This window comes from Babylonia areolata, chromosome 3 (genome assembly GCF_041734735.1).
Source record: "Babylonia areolata isolate BAREFJ2019XMU chromosome 3, ASM4173473v1, whole genome shotgun sequence".
In the NCBI taxonomy this organism is placed as follows: Eukaryota; Metazoa; Mollusca; class Gastropoda; order Neogastropoda; family Buccinidae; genus Babylonia; species Babylonia areolata.
The window spans coordinates 28102869-28127983 of NC_134878.1; the positions used below are offsets into that span (position 1 = coordinate 28102869).

Here is a 25115-nt window from a genome sequence, read left to right on the forward strand (position 1 = left end):
ATTTCAATTCATGTCATACAATATATATTTCAATACATTATCACACCACAATGTCATGAATCAGTTCTATAACAGCTGCCAGTACTGAACAAACACTCTCCCACCTCAACACCTGCGAAAGCTAGATCTATGTGTGTCCCAACCTGTGTCTATCCTACAGATCTATGTTTGTCAGTCCATCGGTCCATCCATCCTACAGATCTATGTGTGTACCAACCTGTGTCTGTCTATCCTACAGATCTATGTGTGCCGGTCTATCCTACAGATCTGTGTCCATCTATCCTACAGATCTATGTGTGCCGGTCTATCCTACAGATCTATGTGCGTCAGTCTATCCATCCATCTATCCTACAGATCTTTGTGTGTCCCAACCTGTGTCTGTCTATCCTGCAGATCTATGTGTGTCAGTCCATCCGTCCGTCTGTGTGTGTGTATGTGTGTCAGTCTGTCCATCCATCTATCCTACAGATCTATGTGTGTCCCAACCTGTGTCCATCTATCCTACAGATCTATGTGTGTCAGTCCACCTGACCATCTATCCTACAGATCTATGTGTGTCAGTCCACCTGTCCATCTATCCTACAGATCTATGTGTGTCAGTCCACCTGTCCATCTATCCTACAGATCTATGTGTGTCAGTCCACCTGTCATCTATCCTACAGATCTATGTGTGTCAGTCCACCTGTCCATCTATCCTACAGATCTATGTGTGTCGCAACCTGTGTCTATCCTACAGATCTATGTGTGTCAGTCCATCGGTCCATCTATCCTACAGATCTATGTGTGTCACAACCTGTGTTTGTCTATCCTGCAGATCTATGTGTGTCAGTCCATCCATCCGTCTATCCTACAGATCTATGTGTGTCCCAACCTGTGTCTGTCTATCCTACAGATATATGTGTGTCAGTCCATCCATCCGTCTACCCTACAGATCTTCGTGTGTCCCAACCTGGGAGGGGGAGGACGATCGATGGGCAGATGAGGCAGGCACAGTCCCCAGACCGCTTCCCTCAAACTTTTCCTCCCATGAGATACGGTTGTCCCACCGCGACCGGTTCTTGGACTGGAACTCCGTCTCCGGGTTCAGGGCCTGCACACAGACAGCTGTGCCATGACTGACATCGATTTACATCCTGCACACAGACACAAGTGTCAACAGTCCCTGTGGCATGACTGACACTGATTTACATCCTGCACATAGACCCCTGGGTTAACCATTCCTGTGTCATGACTGACATCGATTTACATCCTGTAGACACCTGTGTCAACAGTCCCTGTGTCATGACTGACATTGATTTACATCCTGCACATAGACCCCTGTGTCAACCATTCCTGTGTCACCAGGTGGATATGGTGGATATAGTATACTGACTCACCAGGTTGTTATGCTGACTCAACAGGGGCCGTATTGAAGACAAAAATCATTTTGCCTGAAGGCAAGTTTCCCTTGACATGGCAGGGACCCACGAGTACAGTTTACCTTGAAAGTACAGTTATCTTCGTATTCAAGACACACCAAGTGCACTCAAGCAGCTCACCAACTGTCTATAAATAAAAAGCCCCTGGATTCCCTTCTGCGCATGCTCTGTTACTTCGCACCGCGCCAGCCTGACAATTTACCAAAAAATTTTTTTTAAAAGAAAAAGCTTCAGTGGCACAGCATTGATTAGAGTCAGCAACTTGTTGAATCTGGGGGCCACTGTCACATTCTGACACACTGTCCTCCCTGCTTTTCAGCTAGTTGCCAAAAATAAAATAACAATATCGGATTCAAATATTTCTCTGAAATGAACGAATTTCAATAATCTGCTAACTTTGGGCATTCCATAATTTATCATCTGCAAGTGCACTCATTTCACAGCTACATACGTAATTCATATGGAATGTAATGACGTCTGCCAGTCTCAATACGTCAATTTTGACTGCCAAGCGAACAAAGGATAAGATCAAACTATCAGGGACCGTATTCAAGACACGGTCTCTCCACAAAATGCCTATTTTCACTTAACAAAACCAACGCAACAAAAGGATTCGCCATATTCACCTCTGCTTCGTGGGCAGTCACCCTTGGCAGGTAGTAAGGGTAAATTGCCTCTGAGTTTGTAGACCTGAGGGTAGGCTCTTTGTATCCTGAATACCGGATATTGCGAACTCTCGGGCAGTTTGCCTTGCCTCTGGCAGATTACCTGTAGGTACGATGGTCTCTTGAATATGGCCCCAGGTGGATATCCTGACTCAGCAGGTGGATATGCAGACTCATACTGACATCACCAGGTTGTCAGGCTGACTCACCAGGTGGATATCCTGACTCAGCAGGTGGATGCACTGACTCACCAGGTGGACATACTGACTCATACTGACTCACCAGGTGGATATCCTGACTAAGCAGGTGGATGTCATGACTCACCGCAAAGATACATCACTCACCAGTGCCAGGGTGTCCAGCAGCCCCAGGTTGAGGGGCTGGTGCTGCAGACGTACGGCCACCAGCTCCACCAGCAGGGTCAGCATGGTGAAGATCCCCTCCTGGATCTCCCCACCCCACTTCCGCACCGCCACTGACGTCAGTAACTACACACACACACACCACATGTGCGTACACACACACACACGCATTGTTCATAAGAGACATACCATCCTCTTTTTCCCCTTCATCATAATGTCCCTTTTTTCCACTTGGTCATAATGGTCAAACAGTTCTTTCCCCCTTGGTCATAAAGGTCAAACAGTTCTTTCCCCCTTGGTCATAATGGTCAAACAGTTCTATTCCACTTGGTCATAACGGTCAAACATAAGATCCTCTTTTCCCCTTGGTCATAATGGTCAAACAGTTCTTTTCCCCCTTGGTCATAATGGACAATGGTCATAATGGTCAGTTATTTTCCCCTTGGTCATAAAGGTCAAACATAAGGTCCTTTTTTCCCCCTTGGTCATAATGGTCAAACAGTTCTTTTCCCCCTTGGTCATGATGGTCAAACAGTTCTTTTCCCCCTTGGTCATAGTGGTCAAACATAAGGTCCTCTTTTCCCCCTTCGTCATAATGGTCAAACAGTTCTTTTCCACCTTCATCATAATGGTCAAAGTACTTTTCACCCTTGGTCATAACGGTCAAACATAAGGTCAACTTTTCCCCCTTCGTCATAATGGTCAAATAATTCTTTTCCACCTTGGTCATAATGGTAAAACAGTTCTTTTCCACCTTAGTCATAATGGTCAAACAGTACTTTTCCCCCTTGTTCATAATGGTCAAACATAAGGTCCTCTTTTTATCCTTGTTCATAATGGTCATACAGTCCTCTTTTCCTCCTTGGTCATAATGGTCATACAGTCCTCTTTCCCCCTTGGTCATAAGGTCCTCTTTTTCACTTGGGTCATACCAACCATACAGCCCTCCTTTTCCCCTTGGTCATAATGGTCAAACAGTTCTTTTCCCCTGGGTCATAATGGACAAACAGGTCTTTTCCCCTTGGTCATAATGGACAAACAGTTCTTTTCCCCTGGGTCATAATGGTCAGTTATTTTCCCCTTGGTCATAAAGGTCAAACATAAGGTCCTTTTTCCCCCCCTTGGTCACAATGGTTAAACAGTTCTTTTCCCCCTTGGTCACAATGGTCAAACAGTTCTTTTCCCCCTTTGTCATAAAGGTCAAATAGTTCTTTTCCACCTTTGTCATAACAGTCTAACATAAGGTCATCTTTTCCTCCTTCGTTATAATGGTCAAATAATTCTTTTCCACCTTGGTCATTATGGTCAAACAGTACTTTTCCCCCTTGGTCATAATGGTCAAACATAAGGTACTCTTTTTAACCTTGTTCATAATGGTCATACAGTCCTCTTTTTCCCCTTGGTCATAATGGTCATATAGTCCTCTTTCCCCCTTGGTCATAAGGTCCTCTTTTTCACTTGGGTCATAACAGCCATACAGCCCTCCTTTTCCCCTTGGTCATAATGATCATATAGTCCTCTTTTTCACCTTGGTTGTAATGGTCACACAATCCTTTTTTCCCCTTGGTCATAATGGTCATACAGTCCTCCTTTTCCCCTTGGTCGTAATGATTATAGTCCTCTTTTCCCCTTGGTCATAATGGTTATACAGTACTCTTTTTCCCCTTGGTCATAATGGTCATACAGTCCTCTTTTTCACCTAGGTCATAATGGTCATGCAGTCCTCCTTTTCCCCTTGGTCATAATCCTCTTTATCCCCCTGGTCATAATGGTCATACAGTCCTCTTTTCCCCCTTGGTCATACAGTCTCCCTTTTCACCTTGGTGATAATAGTTATACAGTCCCCTTTCCCCCCTCTGCCATAATGGTCATACAGTCCTTTTCACCTTGGTCATAATGGTCATACAGTCCTCTTTGCCCCTTGGTCATACTGGTCATAGTCCTCTTTTTCCCCTTGGTCATAATGGTCATACAGTCCTCTTTTCTCCCTTGGTCATAATGGTCATAGTCCTCTTTTTCCCCTTGGTCATAATGGTCATACAATCCTCATTTTCCTTATACAGTCCCTTTTCCCTTGGCCATGATGTTAATACATGGACACTATCCCTCTATTCCCTTAATCATAGTGGTCATACATAGATACAGCCCCTTTTTTCGTTGATCACAATGGTACATGAATACATCCCTCTTTTCCCTTAGTGAAAGCTCTTTGTACATGTGCTAAGGAAGAACTGCGATCATGTTCAGCTGAACTTTGGTGTGATATGCGATTTGGTTTCAACTGGATACAATGGTGAAAATGAACCATACTAAATCAAACATCAGTAAGACTGAAGTGTTGCTGTTCAGCGTGATCATAAGCATTTATTGTGATCTTTAATCTTGTCATATACTGAGTTTGTTGTGACAGGTGGCAACATCTGGTGGTCAGAATGAAGTTTTCAGACACAGGCCGCATACAGCCCAAGAGACACAAGGGTGAGGTTTGAGTAAAAAAAAAAAAAAAAGTAGCAACTTATAATTTATGTGCTGAAAAGTATGGTAGATACAGTCCCTTTTTTCCCCTTTGTCATAATGGTCATACATAGATGCATCCCCTTTTTCCCTTGATCATAATGGTAATACTTTAATAGTTCCTTTATTCCCGTTATCATAATGGTTATATAAAGCCCCTTTTTTTCTCTTGATTATAATGGTCTTACGGTCCCTTTTTCCCTTGGCTGTAATATAATAGTCTCCCTGCTGACAGAAAAGACATACACACCTTTTGGAAAGCTTCTGGCATGCATCGCTCCATGAATCGTCGGCAATTTTCATCACTCTCACAAAGCCCTGCACACACACACACACACACACACACACACACACACCACTCATAATATACTACTATATTATAAACACAGCACACCATATGATACAACACTGTTTTATGCCAAATTCACAAGTAAATCAGCTCAGTGTTTAAAACATGAGGTATGACTCTGAAAAAGTAGATTAAAACCATGAATAATATCACACATACTGTAATTTTCATTAACTGCTTATGATCTCAATACATGTACGCAAAACACATATCTACTTATACTAAGTTAAGACATTACCACTTCAAAATAATGAATCAACTGATATCAAACAAAGCACAATAGTTGCATATATTCTTCATCCCACATAAGGCATGACTTGCTCAACTTGCTGATTAGTGATTGCAATGCTGAACGCCAAATATTGCTAAAGCAGTGAAGAGTTCACAATCTTGGTGACTGCTTGAATTTTGGAAGAACCAGTCATTCAAATCTGCTTCACTTTACAGCTGGTAATAAAAACACTGTTTGCAAAAAGGAGGGCAGGCTGAGGACTTGCTTCACACACACACACACACCACACACACACACACACACACACAGTTGCAGTGCACTGACCAGCCTGTGCCAGGCGGGTGGCAGCAGTAAGGCAGCGGCCCAGAGACTCCTCTCTTTTGTAGGGGATGTTCCACATCTCAGTGAATACTCGCCCCTCCAGCTCATACAGGTTGGTCACCGGGAACTCTAGGCTGCTGCTCTCCTCTATCCCACAATCCTCTTCGTTCATCACCTCCAGCACAGGATTCTGGGGTCAAGGCCATTGTCAGGTCATCACTGATAGTCCTTGTTCCTTTCACACACCCTACATCATTCACAACATGCCCCCTGCCCCTCCCTTCAAAGGTGTTACCACCCATAATCAAGAAGTCAACATCAGTCATTTCTCACTTTGTTCTGTCTTTCTTCATTTGTGTTTCTGTCTCTTTTGTGATTATTTATTTACCATTGACGACATTGGGACAGATGACATTGGGCCCCATCCTCCTCAGTCCAAAATTCAGACCATCACTGTGACACCTGTGGGTGCCCGTGTGCTTACAGCTTTGGGCTGTGGAGTCACATGTGCTGTCATCGCTGAGTTCACAGACCTTGTCATTGTCGGCTCCTGACGGACTACCAAGATTGTGTGTGTGTGTGTGTGTGTGTGTGTGTGTTTCACAGTGTCTGTATCAGTGTATGAATGCATGCGTGTGTGTATGTGTGTGTGTGTGTGTGTGTGTCTGTATCACAGTGTGTGTGTATATGTATATATGTATTACAATGCGCACACGCGCGTGCATGCGTGTGTGTGTGTGTGTGTGTGTGTGTGTGTGTGTGTGTGTGTGTGAAACATGATAATCCATGAAAATCCATTTAAGGTACAAGCACACACATGCACATGCACACACATACACACCTATATATTTATGACCACATACATCTATAGTATACCATTGTGTACAACATATTTTTATTTCCCCAACCTATCTAACATCTGCAAAAAGGCTAGGTTCCTACACCAATCACAATTTTCAAAGTCAGCTTTTGTCCTTTCGACAAAATAAAATCTACTTTGTACTTTTCTATAAAATGTGTAATTTTGTTGGTTGAGGTTTTTCATTTTCTTTTGTGTTTTTGGCTGTAAGCAACTTCTACATTGACTTTCCAGAAGTGGGCTGTTTCATACATGTACATGGTCATTTTTAACCCACTGAGACATCCCTGCTTCATCTTCGGGGGGGGGGGGGCCGGGGGGGTGAGGGGGGGGGGGGTGTAAGCTGGATATATTTGTGTTTCCATAACCCATCAAATGCTATCAGTTGTAAGCTCTCTTTTAAGTATTAAATTCTTATCTTCTACATATAATGCATTTTTGTATGCATGCATACACAACACTACACTAGACTAATGATATACTTGCATATATATACATATATACTAAACATCAGTGATTGAGAAAAGCACTTTCCTTCCTGAACCCACCGGGGGTCAATATCACCATGGATCAATTGTGTGACTCTTACACTGGAAATCCAATGCTTCTAAGTCTAACCCATCATCTTATTTCAAGCAGAATCATAAGCAATGAAACTTATGCTAATAAGTAATAATAATAATGACATGCTTTTATTCTTCTGCACAAGTCTGACAAGATAATTTTCTTTTCCAGATTCTATTTTCTATTGTTTTATTTTTGCTTCATTTTTTGCTGCCATTGATATCATTCTTGTTTGCTGTCATTAATGAACATTTAAGTTTTATAAACAAAAGTGTCTATATTTTTATCACTTATTTCTATCCTACCATTTTTCTTTGTTTTCTTTCTCACTAAATATTTATAATGGCAATTTTCTAATCAATGGTACTACCTTTTTCTGAAAAAATAAATCTATTTATCAGTTAGTTCTTGTTTATCATCTATCAGCAACATAATCATCATTAAGTTCTATTATTATTGTTTATTTGTTAGATTTATCATGTGACCCTCCCAAAACAGCAATGTGACTATACTGCAATCAACAGGATGAGACCATTCAAATTACAGAAATCAACACCTACAGAGATCCACCAGAAAAAGAGACAACTGCTGTGTTTTGCAGCTACAAAGTAAGTTCAGGTTCTAACAACTATTAATACTCATCCACCAGTGGAAGTCCTGCACATGTGATCATCTCCTTGGATCTTTCAAAAATAAAAAGGAACAAGAGAGGCAAGGCCTTCAAGACTCACTTGTGATATACTTTAAAAAAAAAAAATCTAATCATTAAAATGTGTTCTGTATTTGTTATTATAAAGCTTCGCGTTTAAAAAAAAAAAAAAGAAAAAAAAAAGAAAAGTCCTAACCAGATTCAAACGCCGCGTGTTCGGGTGAAAAGAAACTGCCTTATCCATTACACTATCGTGGCTCCTTACCTGACGTTCTAAAATTTAACCCCAACCATTTGAACATACTTTTTTAAAGGGCGATAAATCAACTGCGGTATTCGCAGTGAGAACGCTGTTTAAATCATATTATTCTGGTGTATCTTGGGCATTCAAAAAATCTTTAAGGGCAATAAAAAATTCTTTTTAATGGCTATCACCGCAATCACACTGCAACATTTAGCCATTTTCACTAGATCTAGATAGATGTACAAGTTTAGTTACACCCGCCGGGAATGTAGTACGACACAGTCGATTCAATTTCTCTTTTATGTTCATTCTAGTTTTATAGTTTTAAAGTTGATATGAAAATTGAGTATCTTTTTAAACTAGTAACATGTAGAGCCAAGTACAAGTACTTCTAAACATCGTAGAAGTGAAAAGGACTTCATTTTGAGAAAAGTCAAGACCGGAAATTTTTTCGTTTCATCGTGATCAGTTCAAGGGTATTAACTCGCATGGTTTACAATTTTTAACTGTGAATTCCGACTGATTCTGTGGATATTTTTATGGCAGTTTGGGGCATAATCCAGTAAGTAATGAGGCGTTCACAAATCTTTCTCTGAATAAATATTTACTGGTCTCCTTCTCCAACTTTCCATCACATGTTATCGTGTATTGTCCATTGAATATAGGATTGAACGGGCAGGTCAACAACTTGAAACAAAATGGCGTCGTTCGCGTTCGCGAAGAATATGAGCACGCGCTTTAAATGTGTATAAATATGTGTACGCAATTTATTTTTGCCCATGACCTTCAGGGCTCAGCCAACAGATCTGTAGAGTCCACTCGTGGTATTGATTTGAGTATTTTCCGAAAAAGACCACTTGGGCGAATGAACATAGTGAAAGCCCTGTACACTGAGAGTAAAACACACAAGCTTTTTATGTATTGAGTATAATTTCAAAATGTAATGTTTAAGATGAGAAAGATCAGTTTAAAGCAAATCAAGTCCCCTAGCATTAATTACAGAGTAATTTCCCTTTTTTTACAATCTGCACCAAAACCTTTCCAAAATAAATAAATCTTCCATGCTTAGCAAAAGAAGTTCCTGTTTGAACAAAAAATTATAATAATGACTGCTCTTGTTGTTGTGTCAGAATATCAGATCAAAGTGCCAAGTTTAGAAAATACAAAAAATATAAATATAACAGTAAATGCAGTTTGCATATAATTAGGCTTCTTCTTCTTCTTTTTTTTTTTTTTTTTTTTTTTAGCCCATCCCAGAGGTGCAATATTGTTTTAAACAAGATGACTGGAAAGAACTGAATTTTTCCTATTTTTAAGCCTAATTTGGTGTCAACTGACAAAGTATTTGCATAGAAAATGCCAATGTTAAAGGTTACCACGTACACACACACACACACACACACACAGACAACCGAACACCGGGTTAAAACATAGACTCACTTTGTTTACACAAGTGAGTCAAAAAAGATCTGATTATACTATTTTCAATAACAAAATGGCTTTTTCAGTTTTTGTGTGTTTTTTTTTTGTTGTTTGTTTGTTGTTGTTTTTTTTACCTAGTTATATATAATTCTTTTCTTTTTTTCTATGATGGTCTGAATCAGCTCTTTTAATTTTCAGTTTCAGTTTCTCAAGAAGACATCACTGTGTTCAGACAAATCCATATAAGTTCCACCACATCTGCTAGGCAGATGCCTGACAGCAGCATAACCCAATGCTCTATTCAGGCCTGGGTGCATGCATAAATGATTCTTTGTGGATTTATTCTACAGAATTTTGCCACGGGCCAACAATTTTGTTGCCATGGGTTCTTTTTCAATGAGTATTGACCAGACGGGTAATTTGATTTTCCTGTCAACCTTGGGAGAAAGGGCAAAAGTGGGACTTAACCATTCTGCCACCTTCCTCTTTTATTTTTAATCATCAAAGTCGCAATTAGTGTGGTTTTTCAATTACTATAGTATTTTACTCCACGAAAAAAATATAATAATAGATGTTTTCAATTTTAATGATTGTTACTTATTAATGTTGTTTTCTATTAGTATTACTATTACTAATGTTAGTAATCTTAATTCATAAAGCTTTAAATAAATTTGGAAATTCAGCGTCATTATCACTATCAGATAAGCTCACTGGAAAGCATGGGTAACAATCAAGCATATTTAATTAACTGACAATCACATCCCACAATCAATGGCTGCAGCCTCTGCTACAACTCTCCTGAGGTCACTATGAGGTCACAGTTCTCGTCACTACGGTTTACCTCCCTTAGCAAAATAATGGGATATTTGCAAAAGAATTTAACACCTGGGGCTTCCTGAAAGCAAAAAATATATACATATATATATAGATATATATAAAGCATGGGGTGTGAGATATCTTAAATTCAAGCATGCAATACAATGCACAAGTGAAGCAGAACTTGCAACCGACAATTTTGTAAACTCTTAGAATGGCAGTGCTGCCAGTGCACAGGTAAACTGTTGAAGACATGACCACGCCTTCTCCACACTTACATCAGTCCCCTCCACCACTTCGTCATACGATGGCGGTAGTGATGGCCCGTACACTGGTGCTTGTACATTCTTTGATTCCTTCATATCCACGTCAACATCGTCCAGCGGATCGAACGATGAGACGGGCTGGTCATCAGTCAAAATCGCCACAGCGTCGCTCAGGTCATTCTTGGCCATGCGAAGGGCTCTCCGCACTTCAGCTTCCGAAGGAAAGCCCATGCTTAAAATCATCTGCACATTTTCCTCGCTTATATCCATGACTGAGAACTAGTCGATTTGCACACTGCTAAAACGTCATATTGTGAAAATCAAACCAGAAGTAGTAAAAAACACGCCAATGATTCACATCATCATGTTTCTGCACACTCTTCCGCCATTTCAAGGAGTCAAACAAGTTTCTCTTCGATAAGAATCAGGAAGGGAGATAAATATGCAGTGCGCGAGCTCATGTACATGGCTGTCAAGGTTTCAGTTTCGCTTTCTTCGCAATATATAGGGTCTATACATATGTATAACCTAAAATCGTGCACATAGCATACAAATGACTCTTTTCCACATGTGCTGTTCCGAACCCATCACACTGTCACCGAATGGACGACAAATCAGCGTATCGGTGACAAGTCCGCGGTTCCTTAGAACATAATGATACCTTTATTTAAGTCATTAGTTAGGCTGGTCTTGGAATATGGGAATGCGGACTGGAACACGGGATTAGTTAAGCATATAGACATTATTGAAAATGTACAAAGAAGATTTACGAAAAGAATTATTGGCTTTTCTGATATGGACTATGAAAAAACGGACTGCACTTACTTAAATTACCTAGTTTGGAATACTAGTAGAAGACTGCGCGGTGATTTATTAGAGATATATAAAATGACTTATGGTTTTATGACAATAAAACTATATATTCTTTAGTGTTCATCTTAAACGACAACAATGTTACAAGCGGACAGTCCTACAAACTGTTAAAAGAGTCTGTTAAAACTTCCAGATTTGGACATTTTTTTACTAACAGACTAACAAATGTTTGGAAAAATTTTCCACAATATGTTGTCTCCGCAGGAACAGTGAATACTTTTAAAAACCGTGTTGACACTTACTTTCAAAAATTAAAATACAAAACTCATTTAAATATTCTCAGTTAATAAGCATTGCGCACTATTAGAAAGTTATTAAAAAAAAATCTCTCTATACATTTATGGGGGCTCACGCTTCCCTCCATTTCAAGCGGGCAAAAGGCCTTACAAGCCAAAAGGCCTTCATATTGATATTCCTTAACAATGCGACACGACCAACATCAGTAAGCGCGACGCGATGTCACAGACATAGAGACCATGGCAATGTTTTGTTCTGTTTTCGATGCACAGTCATATGACACAACCGTTATCGTCAATACCGAGATTGTCACGGAAAACCGATTCTGTTGGCAAGGCGGAGAACAGCAGCGAAAACATCAGCCCAGGTAAAAACCGCATGGATCAAACTGGATCAGACCACGAAGAGTTTGTAGATCTCGTTCCACATTCCAATCTAATATCATCATCTTAGATGAAAAGATTATAAATAAATAAACGAACGAATCGTTGTGCATGTGCTTGGGTGTCATTATGTTACGATAAATGTAGTATGCATGCTAAACTGAACAGAAAGAGAAGAAAGAAAGAAGAAAAAAAACGAACGAAAGAGTAGAGAAAGGAAGTCAAGAAGTAAGAAGAAAGCAAGGAAGGAGAGAGAGAGACCCTCGGAGAGAGAGAGAGAGAGAGAGAGAGAGAGAGAGAGAGAGAGATTTGTGTCGAAATATTAGACCAGAGAGAATATCTATCATACCTATAATCTTTTCATAGATTTTAATATTTGCGATCCATTACCCCTTTCTAATTTCAACCGTGACAAAACACTGACAAACTGTTCAAGTCAAGAACTGCTAGTGAAAGAAATAAGAACGACAAATCAGCGATTACAAAGTCAGCAAGAATTCAGCATTGCGATAGCTCGCTGAAATGTCACTGATCAGCTGATCCCCCCCCCCCCCCCCCCCCCCCTCCGTACGTTGACGAGTGACAACTTCATGGATATCTGACATTACTATGTCGGGAACATTTCGGCATTGCGACAGCACAGTTCTGGCTGGTGAGATACTGTCAGCACAGTTCTGGCTGGTGAGATACTGTCAGCACAGTTCTGGCTGCTGGGGAGATACTGTCAGCACAGTTATGGCTGGTGAGATACTGTCAGCACAGTTCTGGCTGGTGAGATACTTTCAGCACAGTTCTGGCTGGGGCAATACTGTCAGCACAGTTCTGGCTGGGAAGATACTGTCAGCACAGTTCTGGCTGGTGAGATACTTTCAGCACAGTTCTGGCTGGGGCAATACTGTCAGCACAGTTCAATACTGTCAGCACAGTTCTCAGTGGCTGGGGCGATACTGTCAGCACAGTTCTGGCTGGGGCGATACTGTCAGCACAGTTCTGGCTGGGGCGATACTGTCAGCACAGTTCTGGTTGGGAAGATACTGTCAGCACAGTTCTCAGTGGCTGGGGCCATACTGTCAGCACCGTTCTGGCTGGTGATATACTGTCAGCACAGTTCAATACTGTCCGCACAGTTCTCAGTGGCTGGGTTGATACTGTCAGCACAGTTCTGGCTGGGGAGATACTGTCAGCACAGTTCAATACTGTCAGAACAGTTTTCAGTGGCTGGGGCAATACTTTCAACACAGTTCTGGCTGGGGAGATACTGTCAGCACAGTTCTGGCTGGGAAGATACTGTCAGCACAGTTCTGGCTGGTGAGATACTGTCAGTACAGTTATGGCTGGTGAGATACTGTCAGCACAGTTCTGGCTGCTGGGGAGATACTATCAGTACAGTTCTCAGTGGCTGGGGCGATACTGTTAGCACAGTTCTGGCTGGGGAGATACTGTCAGCACAGTTCTAGCTGGGAAGATACTGTCAGCACAGTTCTGGCTGGGGAGATACTGTCAGCACAGTTCTCAGTGGCTGGGGCGATACTGTCAGCACAGTTCTGGCCGGTGATATACTGTCAGCACACTGTCAGCACAGTTCTCAGTGGCTGGGGTGATACTGTCAGCACAGTTCTGGCTGGGGAAATATTGTCAGCACAGTTCTGGCTGGTGAAATACTGTCAGCACAGTTCTGGCTGGGGAGATACTGTCAGTACAGTTCTGGCTGGTGAGATACTGTCAACACAGTTCTCAGTGGCTGGGGTGATACTGTCAGCACAGTTCTGGCTGGGGCGATACTGTCAGCACAGTTCTGGCTGGGGCAATACTGTCAGTACAGCTCTGACTGGGGCAATACTGTCAGCAAAGTTAGCACTGTGGGATGCCGTCTGGGTTCGGGGCTCTATGGCACTGAAAGTCCCAGAGTAGACTGGCAACACCAGTGGTGAAATCATTGATCTACAGAGTGGGTGAGGTTGTGGAGGTATAGGGTGGAAGAGGGTCGCCTATGTATGTCTCTCACTTGTAAAAGTCGCCGGACTTTGAACCGTGACAGCATAACTGTGACTGGCCTTGCTGTTCGTCTCACCGTGTAGCTTGCTCCCATCTCTAAGGGGTGAACCCCCCACGTTGTCCCTTCTCCCATTTCGGAGGGGTGAATCCCTCCACGTTGTCCCTTCTGCTCCCATTTCTGAGGGGTGAAATCCCCACGTTGTCCCTTCTCCCATTTCTGAGGGGTGAACCCCCCCACGTTGTCCCTTCTGCTCCCATTTCTGAGGGGTGAAATCCCCACGTTGTCCCTTCTTCCATTTCTGAGGGGTGAACCCCCCCACGTTGTCCCTTCTGCTACCATTTCTGAGGGGTGAATGCCCCCACGTTGTCCCTTCTCCCATTTCTGAGGGGTGAAATCCCCCCACGTTGTCCCTTCTCCCATTTCTGAGGGGTGAATCCCCCCACGTTGTCCCTTCTGCTCCCATTTCTGAGGGGTGAAATCCCCCACGTTGTCCCTTCTGCTCCCATTTCTGAGGGGTGAATCCCCCACGTTGTCCCTTCTGCTCCCATTTCTGAGGGGTGAAATCCCCACGTTGTCCCTTCTCCCATTTCTGAGGGGTGAATCCCCCCACGTTGTCCCTTCTCCCATTTCTGAGGGGTGAAAGCCCCCATGTTGTCCCTTCTGCTCCCATTTCTGAGGGGTGAAATCCCCACGTTGTCCCTTCTCCCATTTCTGAGGGGTGAATCCCCCCACGTTGTCCCTTCTGCTACCATTTCTGAGGGGTGAATGCCCCCACGTTGTCCCTTCTGCTACCATTTCTGAGGGGTGAATGCCCTCCCATTTCTGAGGGGTGAAATCCCCCCACGTTGTCCCTTCTCCCATTTCTGAGGGGTGAATCCCCCCACGTTGTCCCTTCTGCTACCATTTCTGAGGAGTGAAATCCCCCGTGTTGTCCCTTCTCCCATTTCTGAAGGGTGAATCCCCCCACGTTGTCCCTTCTCCCATTTCTGAGGGGTGAATCCCCCCACGTTGTCCCTTCTGCTACCATTTCTGAGGGGTGAATGCCCCCACGTTGTCCCTTCTCCCATTTTTGAGGGGTGAAATCCCCCCACGTTGTCCCTTCTCCCATTTCTGAGGGGTGAATCCCCCCCACGTTGTCCCTTCTGCTACCATTTCTGAGGGGTGAATGCCCCCACGTTGTCCCTTCTCCCATTTCTGAGGGGTGAATCCCCCCACGTTGTCCCTTCTGCTACCATTTCTGAGGGGTGAATGCCCCCACGTTGTCCCTTCTCCCATTTTTGAGGGGCCGTGAATCCCCCCACGTTGTCCCTTCTCCCATTTCTCAGGAGGGGTGAAATCCCCACGTTGTCCCTTCTGCTCTCATCTCTGAGGGGTGAAATCCCCACGTTGTCCGCTTCTGCTCTCATATCTGAGGGGTGAAATCCCCACGTTGTCCGCTTCTGCTCTCATACTGAGGGGTGAAATCCCCACGTTGTCCCTTCTGCTCTCATCTCTGAGGGGTGAAATCCCCACGTTGTCCCTTCTGCTCTCATCTCTGAGGGGTGAAATCCCGACGTTGTCCGCTTCTGCTCTCATACTGAGGGGTGAAACCCCCACGTTGTCCCTTCTGCTCTCATCTCTGAGGGGTGAAATCCCCACGTTGTCCCTTCTGCTCTCATCTCTGAGGGGTGAAATCCCCACGTTGTCCCTTCTGCTCTCATCTCTGAGGGGTGAAATCCCCACGTTGTCTGCTTCTGCTCTCATATCTGAGGGGTGAATCCCCCCACGTTGTCCCTTCTGCTACCATTTCTGAGGGGTGAATGCCCCACGTTGTCCCTTCTCCCATTTCTGAGGGGTGAATCCCCCCACGTTGTCCCTTCTGCTCTCATTCTCAGGAGGGGTGAAATCCCCACGTTGTCCCTTCTGCTCTCATCTCTGAGGGGTGAAATCCCCACGTTGTCCCTTCTGCTCTCATCTCTGAGGGGTGAAATCCCCACGTTGTCCGCTTCTGCTCTCATATCTGAGGGGTGAAATCCCCACGTTGTCCCTTCTGCTCTCATATCTGAGGGGTGAAATCCCCACGTTGTCCCTTCTGCTCCCATCTTTGAGGGGTGAAACCCCCACATTGTCCCTTCTTCAAGCCTAGAGGAAGCACCAGAAAGGCTCGGTATTGTTTTTTTCTCAAGGTCGACCTGTATCGTCTTGTTGGTGTAACTCAGCCGCACAGGCGCCAGATCTCTCCCAAAATCATCTGGACAGTGATCCAGTATTAACAAAGGAATTTCTGGATTTTCGATGAGTGAAATATCGATCGGCGTATTCCTTAGACGTACATTTAAAGTAGATAATCAACTACCAAGTTTGTGGGCGAATACCCTAGCTTTTTTATGATGGAGCAAGAAAACTGCTGGCAAGTTGAGTAGAAAGCGACCACTGCAGTAAAAAGACGTTCACAACGGAAGTGTTTGTGGTTGGGCGGCCGTGAGTTGGACAGGTTTGTACACATTCACCGATACAGGTAAACATATTCTCCTTCTTCTTTTCTCAACTGACTTTGAAATAGGAAATGCAAATTCCATTAGGGCTTGGCAGTGATGAGATAGCCGGTTTTTCTGTTGTGGAAGAAAGGAAAGCATTGTGGCGGGGCACTTTGTTTACCATGGAAACGTGCACTGAGGCCATGGCGAAATGTTCATGCTGTGCACACAACGCACAATATTTAAATTACTGCAGTCCTTTTGAACCGTCGGGTTTTGCTTTGTTTTGTGAAAATAATGTAGAGTGTATATAGCCGACTAGGCTCCTACAATGTAACAGTTTATTTACTACCATTATCGTCTTTTCACTTTCAGAGTGTGTGATGTGAATGTGTGCTTGTGTGCATGCTCAGTGTGTGTGTGTGTGTGTGTGTGTGTGTGTGTGTAAGATAAGATAAGATAAGAATAACTTTATTATCTCCAACTGGAGAAATTTGGTCAGGTGCATTATCACAACATAGACAAGTAAACAACATGGGGACCATAACTGTAAAAGTCAACAACAGCTTTTACGAATATTACGAAGATACAAATGTAAAAAATATCTTATACACCGTTTCATACATACATCCACACACTGCAGGTGATAACTAGTATTCTTGATGTAAAAACAGAAAGAATTAAGAAACATTATTTGAATATAATTATAAACATAGCCTACTATACTGCACATTGATTATAATAGACAGATAAGATAAGAATAAAGATACGTTACGGAAAACTGCAACCAGATAATCAGCACACACCCGCACCCACCCACCCCCCACCAACCCCACACACGCGGATTACTTGATTAAACAAGAGTAATAAACATATATTCTCAAATAAAAGCATTTCACATATTCGCTTTTAAAAACATTGCAATTAATTATTACATCATAATTATTAACAGAAATATATTTTGAATATGGACGTTAGCATTAGACATATTCCATTGTACATTCATCCTACATATTGCACATTATTCCTCCTACATATTGCACATTCATTATAACCAGTTGTCACGTTTTTAAGCTCAGTAAACACCACACACACACACACACACACACACACACACACACACACACACACACACACACACACACACACACACACACACCACAACTAGAACAAGGTACAACCTATCATGCACGGACTTTCACACGTCTCACATGAGAGTGCGCGCGCGTGTGTGCGTGTGTGTGTGTGCGCGCGCGCAAGCGCATGCCTGTATGTGCACATATTAGCATAATGGGGAACATACAAAAACAGAATTAATCAGAACAATTAAATCAACATCCAGAAAACACTCAAAAGTAACATGAAAATGTAACACCACTGAACAACTTTTAAAAAGTTGCTCTAATATTTGTAGCCTAAGTCACATTTCAGGAACACTCCAATCAGTCTTTGGAACAGGAATCCAGCAATCTACTGAGTGAGTGTATGTGTGTGTTTATGTGTGTGCATGCATGTGTGTGTGCATGCATGTGTGTGTGTGTGTGAGTGAGATGCAGAAACAGTTCAAAATAATGAAAAAAAGAATGCCAATCATGCAGGTATTGTGACAAAGTCACCAGAGGCAGAGCCACAATGTCAACAGGACGATTGAGTCGGCCATCCTCAGCGGCTTCCTACAGCAGTCGACACTCCCATGCTTCATATGCTTCTCACGCCTCACGCAGCTCTCACTCTGGCAGTGAACTGAAGCAGGAGTGTAAAGCGGCCTACTTGTCAGTGTTGGATGACATCAGTGATACTATTGGCAGCAAGCAGGACTTTATACTGTGTCAGTACTTTATACTTTATACTGGGTCAGTAATTTTTACTGGGGCAGTAATTTATACTTTATACTGGGTGAATGCTTTATTCTGAGTCAGTACTTTATACTGGATCAGTGCTTTGTTCTGGGTCAGTAGATAATACTAGGTCAGTACTTTATACTTGGGCAGTAGTTTTTGCTTTATACTGGGTGAATGCTTTAGTCTGAGTCAGTGCTTTATACTTTATACTGGGGCAGTAATTTGCACTTTATACTGGGTCAGTACTTTATACTTTATACTGGGGCAGTAATTTATACTTTATACCAGGTCAGTACTTGTCAGTACTTTATACTGGGTCAGTACATAATACTTTATAATTGATCACTACTTTATACTTTATACTGGGTAAGTACTTTATAAGTTGCAGTGTTATAGTAGTGTTAAACTGTTGTGTGTGTGTGTGTGTGTGTGTGTGTGTGTGTGTGTTGTGTTGTGTTGTAGTGTTACAGCAGTATTATACTCCAGTTTGTATGTTGTGTTATAGTGTTACAGCAGTATTGTACTCTCTCTCTCTCTCTCTCTCTCTCTCTCTCTCTCTCTCTGTGTGTGTGTGTGTGTGTGTGTGTGTGTGTTGTATTGCAGTGTTACAGTAGTGTTATACTCCAGTGTGTGTGTTGTTTTACAGTGTTACAGCAGTGTGGCCGGAATCTAACACAGAAAGCCATCACCCGCTACTGGGACAGTGACAAAGGTACAGTCTGACATTGGTCCTGCATAGAGCTGTTGAATAGGACAGTCTGACATACTGACAGTAGACATGGTGTGTTAACTGTTTATCTGTATAGTATACTGACTGTAGACAGCATGTGTTAACTGTTTAACTACACATACTTAACCGTGACCCACTAGTGCAGACTCCGGCAGGGGTCTGATTCCTGTCCTGTGCAAACTACGACCCGCCTATGTGGAGAAAATGAAAGTAGCTACAGCCGATAACCTCCTGAAGTAGGTTACCTCCCCTTTGCATCCCTGACTAGCGCCCTCTTTTTCCGGCAGCCACCTTGACTCCTGCTCCTGTGCAAGTTTTTTTTTGTATTTTCTGTCTGTCTATCGATTCTTTGGTGCTCTTGTTTTGTGTCCGATGATGAATCACAATAGGTCACAAAACTACTTGGCCCGACTGGGCGATTGAGCTCATATTAAGGCGTGATCACAATCGACCGGCGGACACAGTGAATACTTACGTCAATCATGTTGACACTTACTTTCAAAAATTAAAATACAAAACTCATTTCATTAATCTTTAATAAACCTTGCACACTATTAGATTATTAAAATCTCTCTATACAATTATGGGGGCTCTCACTTCCCCCCATTTAAAGCGGGCAAAAGGCCTTACAGGCCTAAAGGCCTTCATATTGATATGATATGATATAACACTGGGCCCTCTACCTTGGGCTCCGTCTACAACGCTAACCCTCCACCTCCTCCACTGCCTCTGCTCCCTCCGGTCAACTCCATACCTCAACCACCTCCTATGCCTCCTCCAGCAGCTTCTCAGGGTTTGTTTCATTATACTCAGGTCAGTGGTGTCGTTTCTCTTAATCAATTCGCGATTCGTCTCAACGCGCTCTGCTTTTTCTCGGCCCTGCCAGTCAGCAGTGCACGAGTCGACCTCCTCTATCCCTTTCCCCATGCCCACAATTTCAAGGAACGAGTGTGCTCCCTCTCAGGGAATCCAACACAGACTTTATGTCCTCCACTTCGCACACTCGGTCCGTTCTATATCTCATATGTCTGTGATGGCGGCAGTGACCACAGATCACGCGCCCCTCACGCGGCATACCCTGACCATCTCGAGTCCAACAGCGACTGTTTCGGGTAGGAAAGCCCTCCCTCTAGGTAGGGAGGAAGGTGAACCACTAGGGGAGATGCACACTCCCACACATGCACCCTCCCCTTGCTCTGAATTTCAAATTCAAGGGAGGCAACCCCCACTTCGGCACCCCCGACAGTGAGCACCGCGGTTACCTCCCTTGCACTGGCATTACCCCTCGCCCACGCTGCTGGTGCATGCATGGTCCCTTCAGCCTCGGCAGTGGCAGTTCCCTCTGCCACACTGCTAGACACTGCTGTTACCCAGCATCTCATACTGTCTACCTTGCATGACGTCCGTGGCCACAGATTGTGGCTCCGTCATGTGGCATGCCCTCAACCGTCTCGTGTTTCCCTGACCTCTTCTCTCATTGAAGTCTACATACATCCTGTGTACATATTTGTACATATCTTAGTATATAGTTTCCTCTCTCCATTTTGGAGGACTACTACATACAGAGACACTACTGTCTGTCTCGTGCAACCTTGAACATTTGCTCCTGGCCACATCCACGTCCAGCTGTAGCTGGCCCCAAGGGACCCACACACACTCCCTCCTCACCCACAGGGCTAGAGATGCCCTAACTTGGTACAAGGAGGGATGAGGCAGTCCAATTTAGGGTTTGTAAGGTATCCCTTCTTCGCTTCCTTGCCAACAACAACCTTTGGTTTGCACCACTGTGGTTGTGACAACAGCTCCACACAGGCCCTACATCCTAGCCGGCCCTCCCATGAAGTGGTGTATGTCTTTGCCTTCCAAGTTTTATCAGGCCCAAAAACTGACCACTGGGCAGGAGACAATCAGGTGCCTGTCAGAGGATGACTTTGTTGTCACTTTGGAAGCAAGCACCATGTCTTTCAGTTTCAGACACACGGTTGTCCCACAAGACCCTGTCACATCCATCCGGCTTCCTTACATTTCAGCAGAACCTGCTAGGTGGACACCTTCATCCCTCAAGCACACAGCAGCTGTTTCCTGATTTACCCATGCTGATTGCTGTCCTTCTAGGACCAGTATATGATAATCAGTTGTGTACGGCAATGACTATCAGAACAGTAGAGGAGGTAACTGCTGTCCCGACTATCCGGGCTGGAATTCGATTATAGTAGACTTCATGCACACCACGCAGAGCCAGAGGCCTGTCATGGATCTGGTCCCCTTTTCTCACTAAAGTACCTTCAGTGAAAATTTTCCCCATGGAGACCCTCTTCCATTAGGAACTCCACCACGGAAAGAGTCTTCCATTAGGAACTCCACCACGGAAAGAGACTCAATGGCCTGGAGGCACATAAAGTGCACTCCCACAGCCTGATCCAACCCAGCCATTGACTGCCGACAACATTCTGCAGGTTGCTTCAACATACCACACTCAGGCAGAGAAGCCACCAAGCCTTCTGTCTGCCCCTTCGTGATGGTACCTGCCTGGGAAATTACACAGCCCTGTCCCAGAGACACCAGGGACCTCAAGTCTCTTGTTGCCAAATGTCCGCCATTCTTTGCATAGGCAACATGTCAGTGCTGTTTTTTGGCAGCAACAAAAAAGTGGGGGATGGGGCACACCCATCACCTGTCAGCTCGCATGGAGGAACTCTACAGATCTGGCTGTCACGCCTAAGGCAAGCCGAACATCCTAGGGGGCAACCTCTGTCTGATGCCATAGTTTCCTTCAAACACATATATCACTTTCCCAATTGGCTCACAACCGATGTGGAATCATCAGGTCAAGCCACATGTGCACCTCCTTGCACTGAGGCTCAACCGCGCTCAAGTGAGACAACCCTATAGGGTACATGTTTCCTTCACTTCCTTTGATTGGAAGGGCTCTCAATAAAGTATGGATTCAACACACTGACCCGATTCTCTTCGCGCTACATTTATCAGCACAGCTGTGGTCAACAGACCTCTCCCACAATACAGCTGCGGGCCTCGGTCTTCTTTGCCCGCACCAATATCCTTAGGTGACACAGTACACCCTATCTCCGAGCCCCATCGCCCCTGGCGAGTGATGTTGCCAATTCACCCACTCAAACTCAGACCCCTTAGCGCATGCCCCCTCAGCCAGAGCTCACGAAGTCAGAACATGGTCCTCTTCCCTTGCCTTTGCCCACTCAGCACAGCTACAAGACATCATGGAGGCTGCTTACTGGAAAAACCCTGCTACCTTCATTGAATTCTACTTGAGGGATGTCTGTTACTTAAGGGATGATGGCTCAAGAGGCATCGCCTCTGTGGTGGTCGCATAACAGGCCATTGCAGCGCACTGACAATAGAACAGTGAGCCCACCACCTTGTTGTGCCATTCTGCACTAGTGGGTCATGGTTAAATATGTGTAGTTAAAAGGAATTTTTTTCCCTAAAATTATGTTTAAGTAACATACTTACCGTGACCCACATTTAAGACCCTCCTGTTCCTCCCCACTTCTGTTCTCACTGCAAGCTGCACTGGTTGCAGCAAATTGCCATCAAAAGAGGGCGCTAGTCAGGGATGCAAAGAGGAGGTAACCTACTTTGGGAGGTTATCGGCCGTAGCTCCTTTCGTTTTCTCCGCATAGGCGCGTAGTAGTTTGCACAGGACAGGAATCAGACCCTTGCCAGAGTCTGCACAAGTGGGTCACGATAAGTATGCTACTTAAACATAATTTTAGGAAGAAAATTTCCTTTTATGTGGTATATGGACTGAGAAGTGACAGTGGATGAAGTGTGTTTCACTGTGGTGATGACAGTGGATAAAGTGTGTCTGTTTCACTGTGGTGATGACAGTGGATAAAGTGTGTCTGTTTCACTGTGGTGATGACAGTGGATGAAGTGTGTTTCACTGTGAAAGTGACAGTGGATAAAGTGTGTCTGTTTCACTGTGGTGATGACAGTGGATAAAGTGTGTCTGTTTCACTGTGGTGATGACAGTGGATAAAGTGTGTTTCACTGTGATGATGACAGTGGATGAAGTGTGTTTCACTGTGGTGATGACAGTGGATAAAGTGTGTCTGTTTCACTGTGGTGATGACAGTGGATAAAGTGTGTCTGTTTCACTGTGTTGATGACAGTGGATAAAGTGTGTCTGTTTCACTGTGGTGATGACAGTGGATAAAATGTGTTTCACTGTGATGATGACAGTGGATGAAGTGTGTTTCACTGTGAAAGTGACAGTGGATAAAGTGTGTCTGTTTCACTGTGGTGATGACAGTGGATAAAATGTGTTTCACTGTGATGATGACAGTGGATGAAGTGTGTTTCACTGTGAAAGTGACAGTGGATAAAGTGTGTCTGTTTCACTGTGGTGATGACAGTGGATAAAGTGTGTCTGTTTCACTGTGGTGATGACAGTGGATAAAGTGTGTTTCACTGTGATGATGACAGTGGATGAAGTGTGTTTCACTGTGATGATGACAGTGGATGAAGTGTGTTTCACTGTGATGATGACAGTGGATAAAGTGTGTTTCACTGTGATGATGACAGTGGATGAAGTGTGTTTCACTGTGATGATGACAGTGGATAAAGTCCATTTCACTGTGATGATGACAGTGGATGAAGTGTGTTTCACTGTGATGATGACAGTGGATGAAGTGTGTTTCACTGTAATGATGACAGTGGATAAAGTCCATTTCACTGTGATGATGACAGTGGATAAAGTGTGTTTCACTGTAATGATGACAGTGGATAAAGTGTGTTTCACTGTGATGATGACAGTGGATGAAATGTGTTTCACTGTGATGATGACAGTGGATGAAGTGTGTTTCACTGTGGTGATGACAGTGGATGAAGTGTGTTTCACTGTAATGATGACAGTGGATAAAGTGTGTTTCACTGTAATGATGACAGTGGATAAAGTGTGTTTCACTGTAATGATGACAGTGGATAAAGTGTGTTTCACTGTGATGATGACAGTGGATAAAATGTGTTTCGCTGTGGTGATGACAGTGGATGAAATGTGTTTCACTGTGATGATGACAGTGGATGAAGTGTGTTTCACTGTGGTGATGACAGTGGATGAAGTGTGTTTCACTGTGGTGATGACAGAGTCGATGACCTTTGAGGAGTTTGTGGACGTGTGTCGCATGGAACCAGCCACCTCAGAGGACGACCTCATTAAAGCGTTCCGCAAGATTGATGTCAACGGTGACGGGTTCATTTCACTGGACGAACTCTACAACATCATGACCACGGTACCCAAGGACATCCCCTCCCCCACTGTACTCACCTGCATACACACACACACACACACACACTATATATATATATATATATATATATATATATATATATATATATATATATATATATATATATATATATATTGTTACAAGAATCAGAATTCAAGAATATTCACCCACAGTAACACACACACGCACTCAGGCAGTCAGACAGACAGACAGACACAGACACACACACACCAAAAAAACCCAAACATAAAACCAAAAAAACCCCCCCAAAAATCCCCACAACACTGACACAAACACACACAGACACACACACACACACAGACACACACACACACACACACACACACACACACACACACACACAAATTGACAGACATGTGTTTCAGAAAGGGGAGCGACTGTCTCGAGAAGAAGTGAAGATGATGATTGATGATGTGGATGAAAACAAAGATGGTCGCCTGAATTACAAAGAGGTCAGTAAATCAGTGTTCTGTTCTACCTTCAGTCTTCTGAAGTGTGTACACATTTTTAATTACACATACTTAACTGTGACCTACTCGTTTGCCTACAACAATCACCCACAGGGCTAGAGATGCCCTAACCTGGTACAAGGAGGGATGAGGCAGTCCAACTTAGAGGTTCCACTCCGGA

At 43.7% G+C, this 25115-nt stretch overlaps 2 protein-coding genes across 9 annotated transcripts in view; one reads left to right on the forward strand and one right to left on the reverse strand.

Annotated features, from left to right (window-relative positions):
- The window catches only part of LOC143279915 (ubiquitin carboxyl-terminal hydrolase 24-like), a 132141-nt gene extending 121071 nt beyond the window's left edge, over positions 1-11070 (reverse strand). For all 3 annotated transcript variants that reach the window (XR_013054969.1, XR_013054968.1, XM_076584244.1), the window contains exons 1-5: positions 10694-11070; positions 5865-6051; positions 5210-5277; positions 2428-2571; positions 950-1090 (exon numbers count right to left, since the gene is read on the reverse strand). Coding sequence is in view for 1 of the 3 variants with exons in the window: in XM_076584244.1 (XP_076440359.1) it covers positions 950-1090; positions 2428-2571; positions 5210-5277; positions 5865-6051; positions 10694-10951 (798 nt within the window). In the remaining 2 variants the exon portion in view is untranslated. The remainder of the gene's footprint in view (positions 1-949; positions 1091-2427; positions 2572-5209; positions 5278-5864; positions 6052-10693) is intronic.
- Positions 11071-16600: 5530 nt separating this feature from the next.
- The window catches only part of LOC143279916 (EF-hand calcium-binding domain-containing protein 7-like), a 54783-nt gene continuing 46268 nt past the window's right edge, over positions 16601-25115 (forward strand). For all 6 annotated transcript variants that reach the window (XR_013054970.1, XR_013054971.1, XM_076584246.1 and 3 more), the window contains exons 1-5: positions 16601-16667; positions 18225-18454; positions 19114-19179; positions 24322-24467; positions 24851-24937. Coding sequence is in view for 4 of the 6 variants with exons in the window: in XM_076584246.1 (XP_076440361.1) it covers positions 18259-18454; positions 19114-19179; positions 24322-24467; positions 24851-24937 (495 nt within the window). In the remaining 2 variants the exon portion in view is untranslated. The remainder of the gene's footprint in view (positions 16668-18224; positions 18455-19113; positions 19180-24321; positions 24468-24850; positions 24938-25115) is intronic.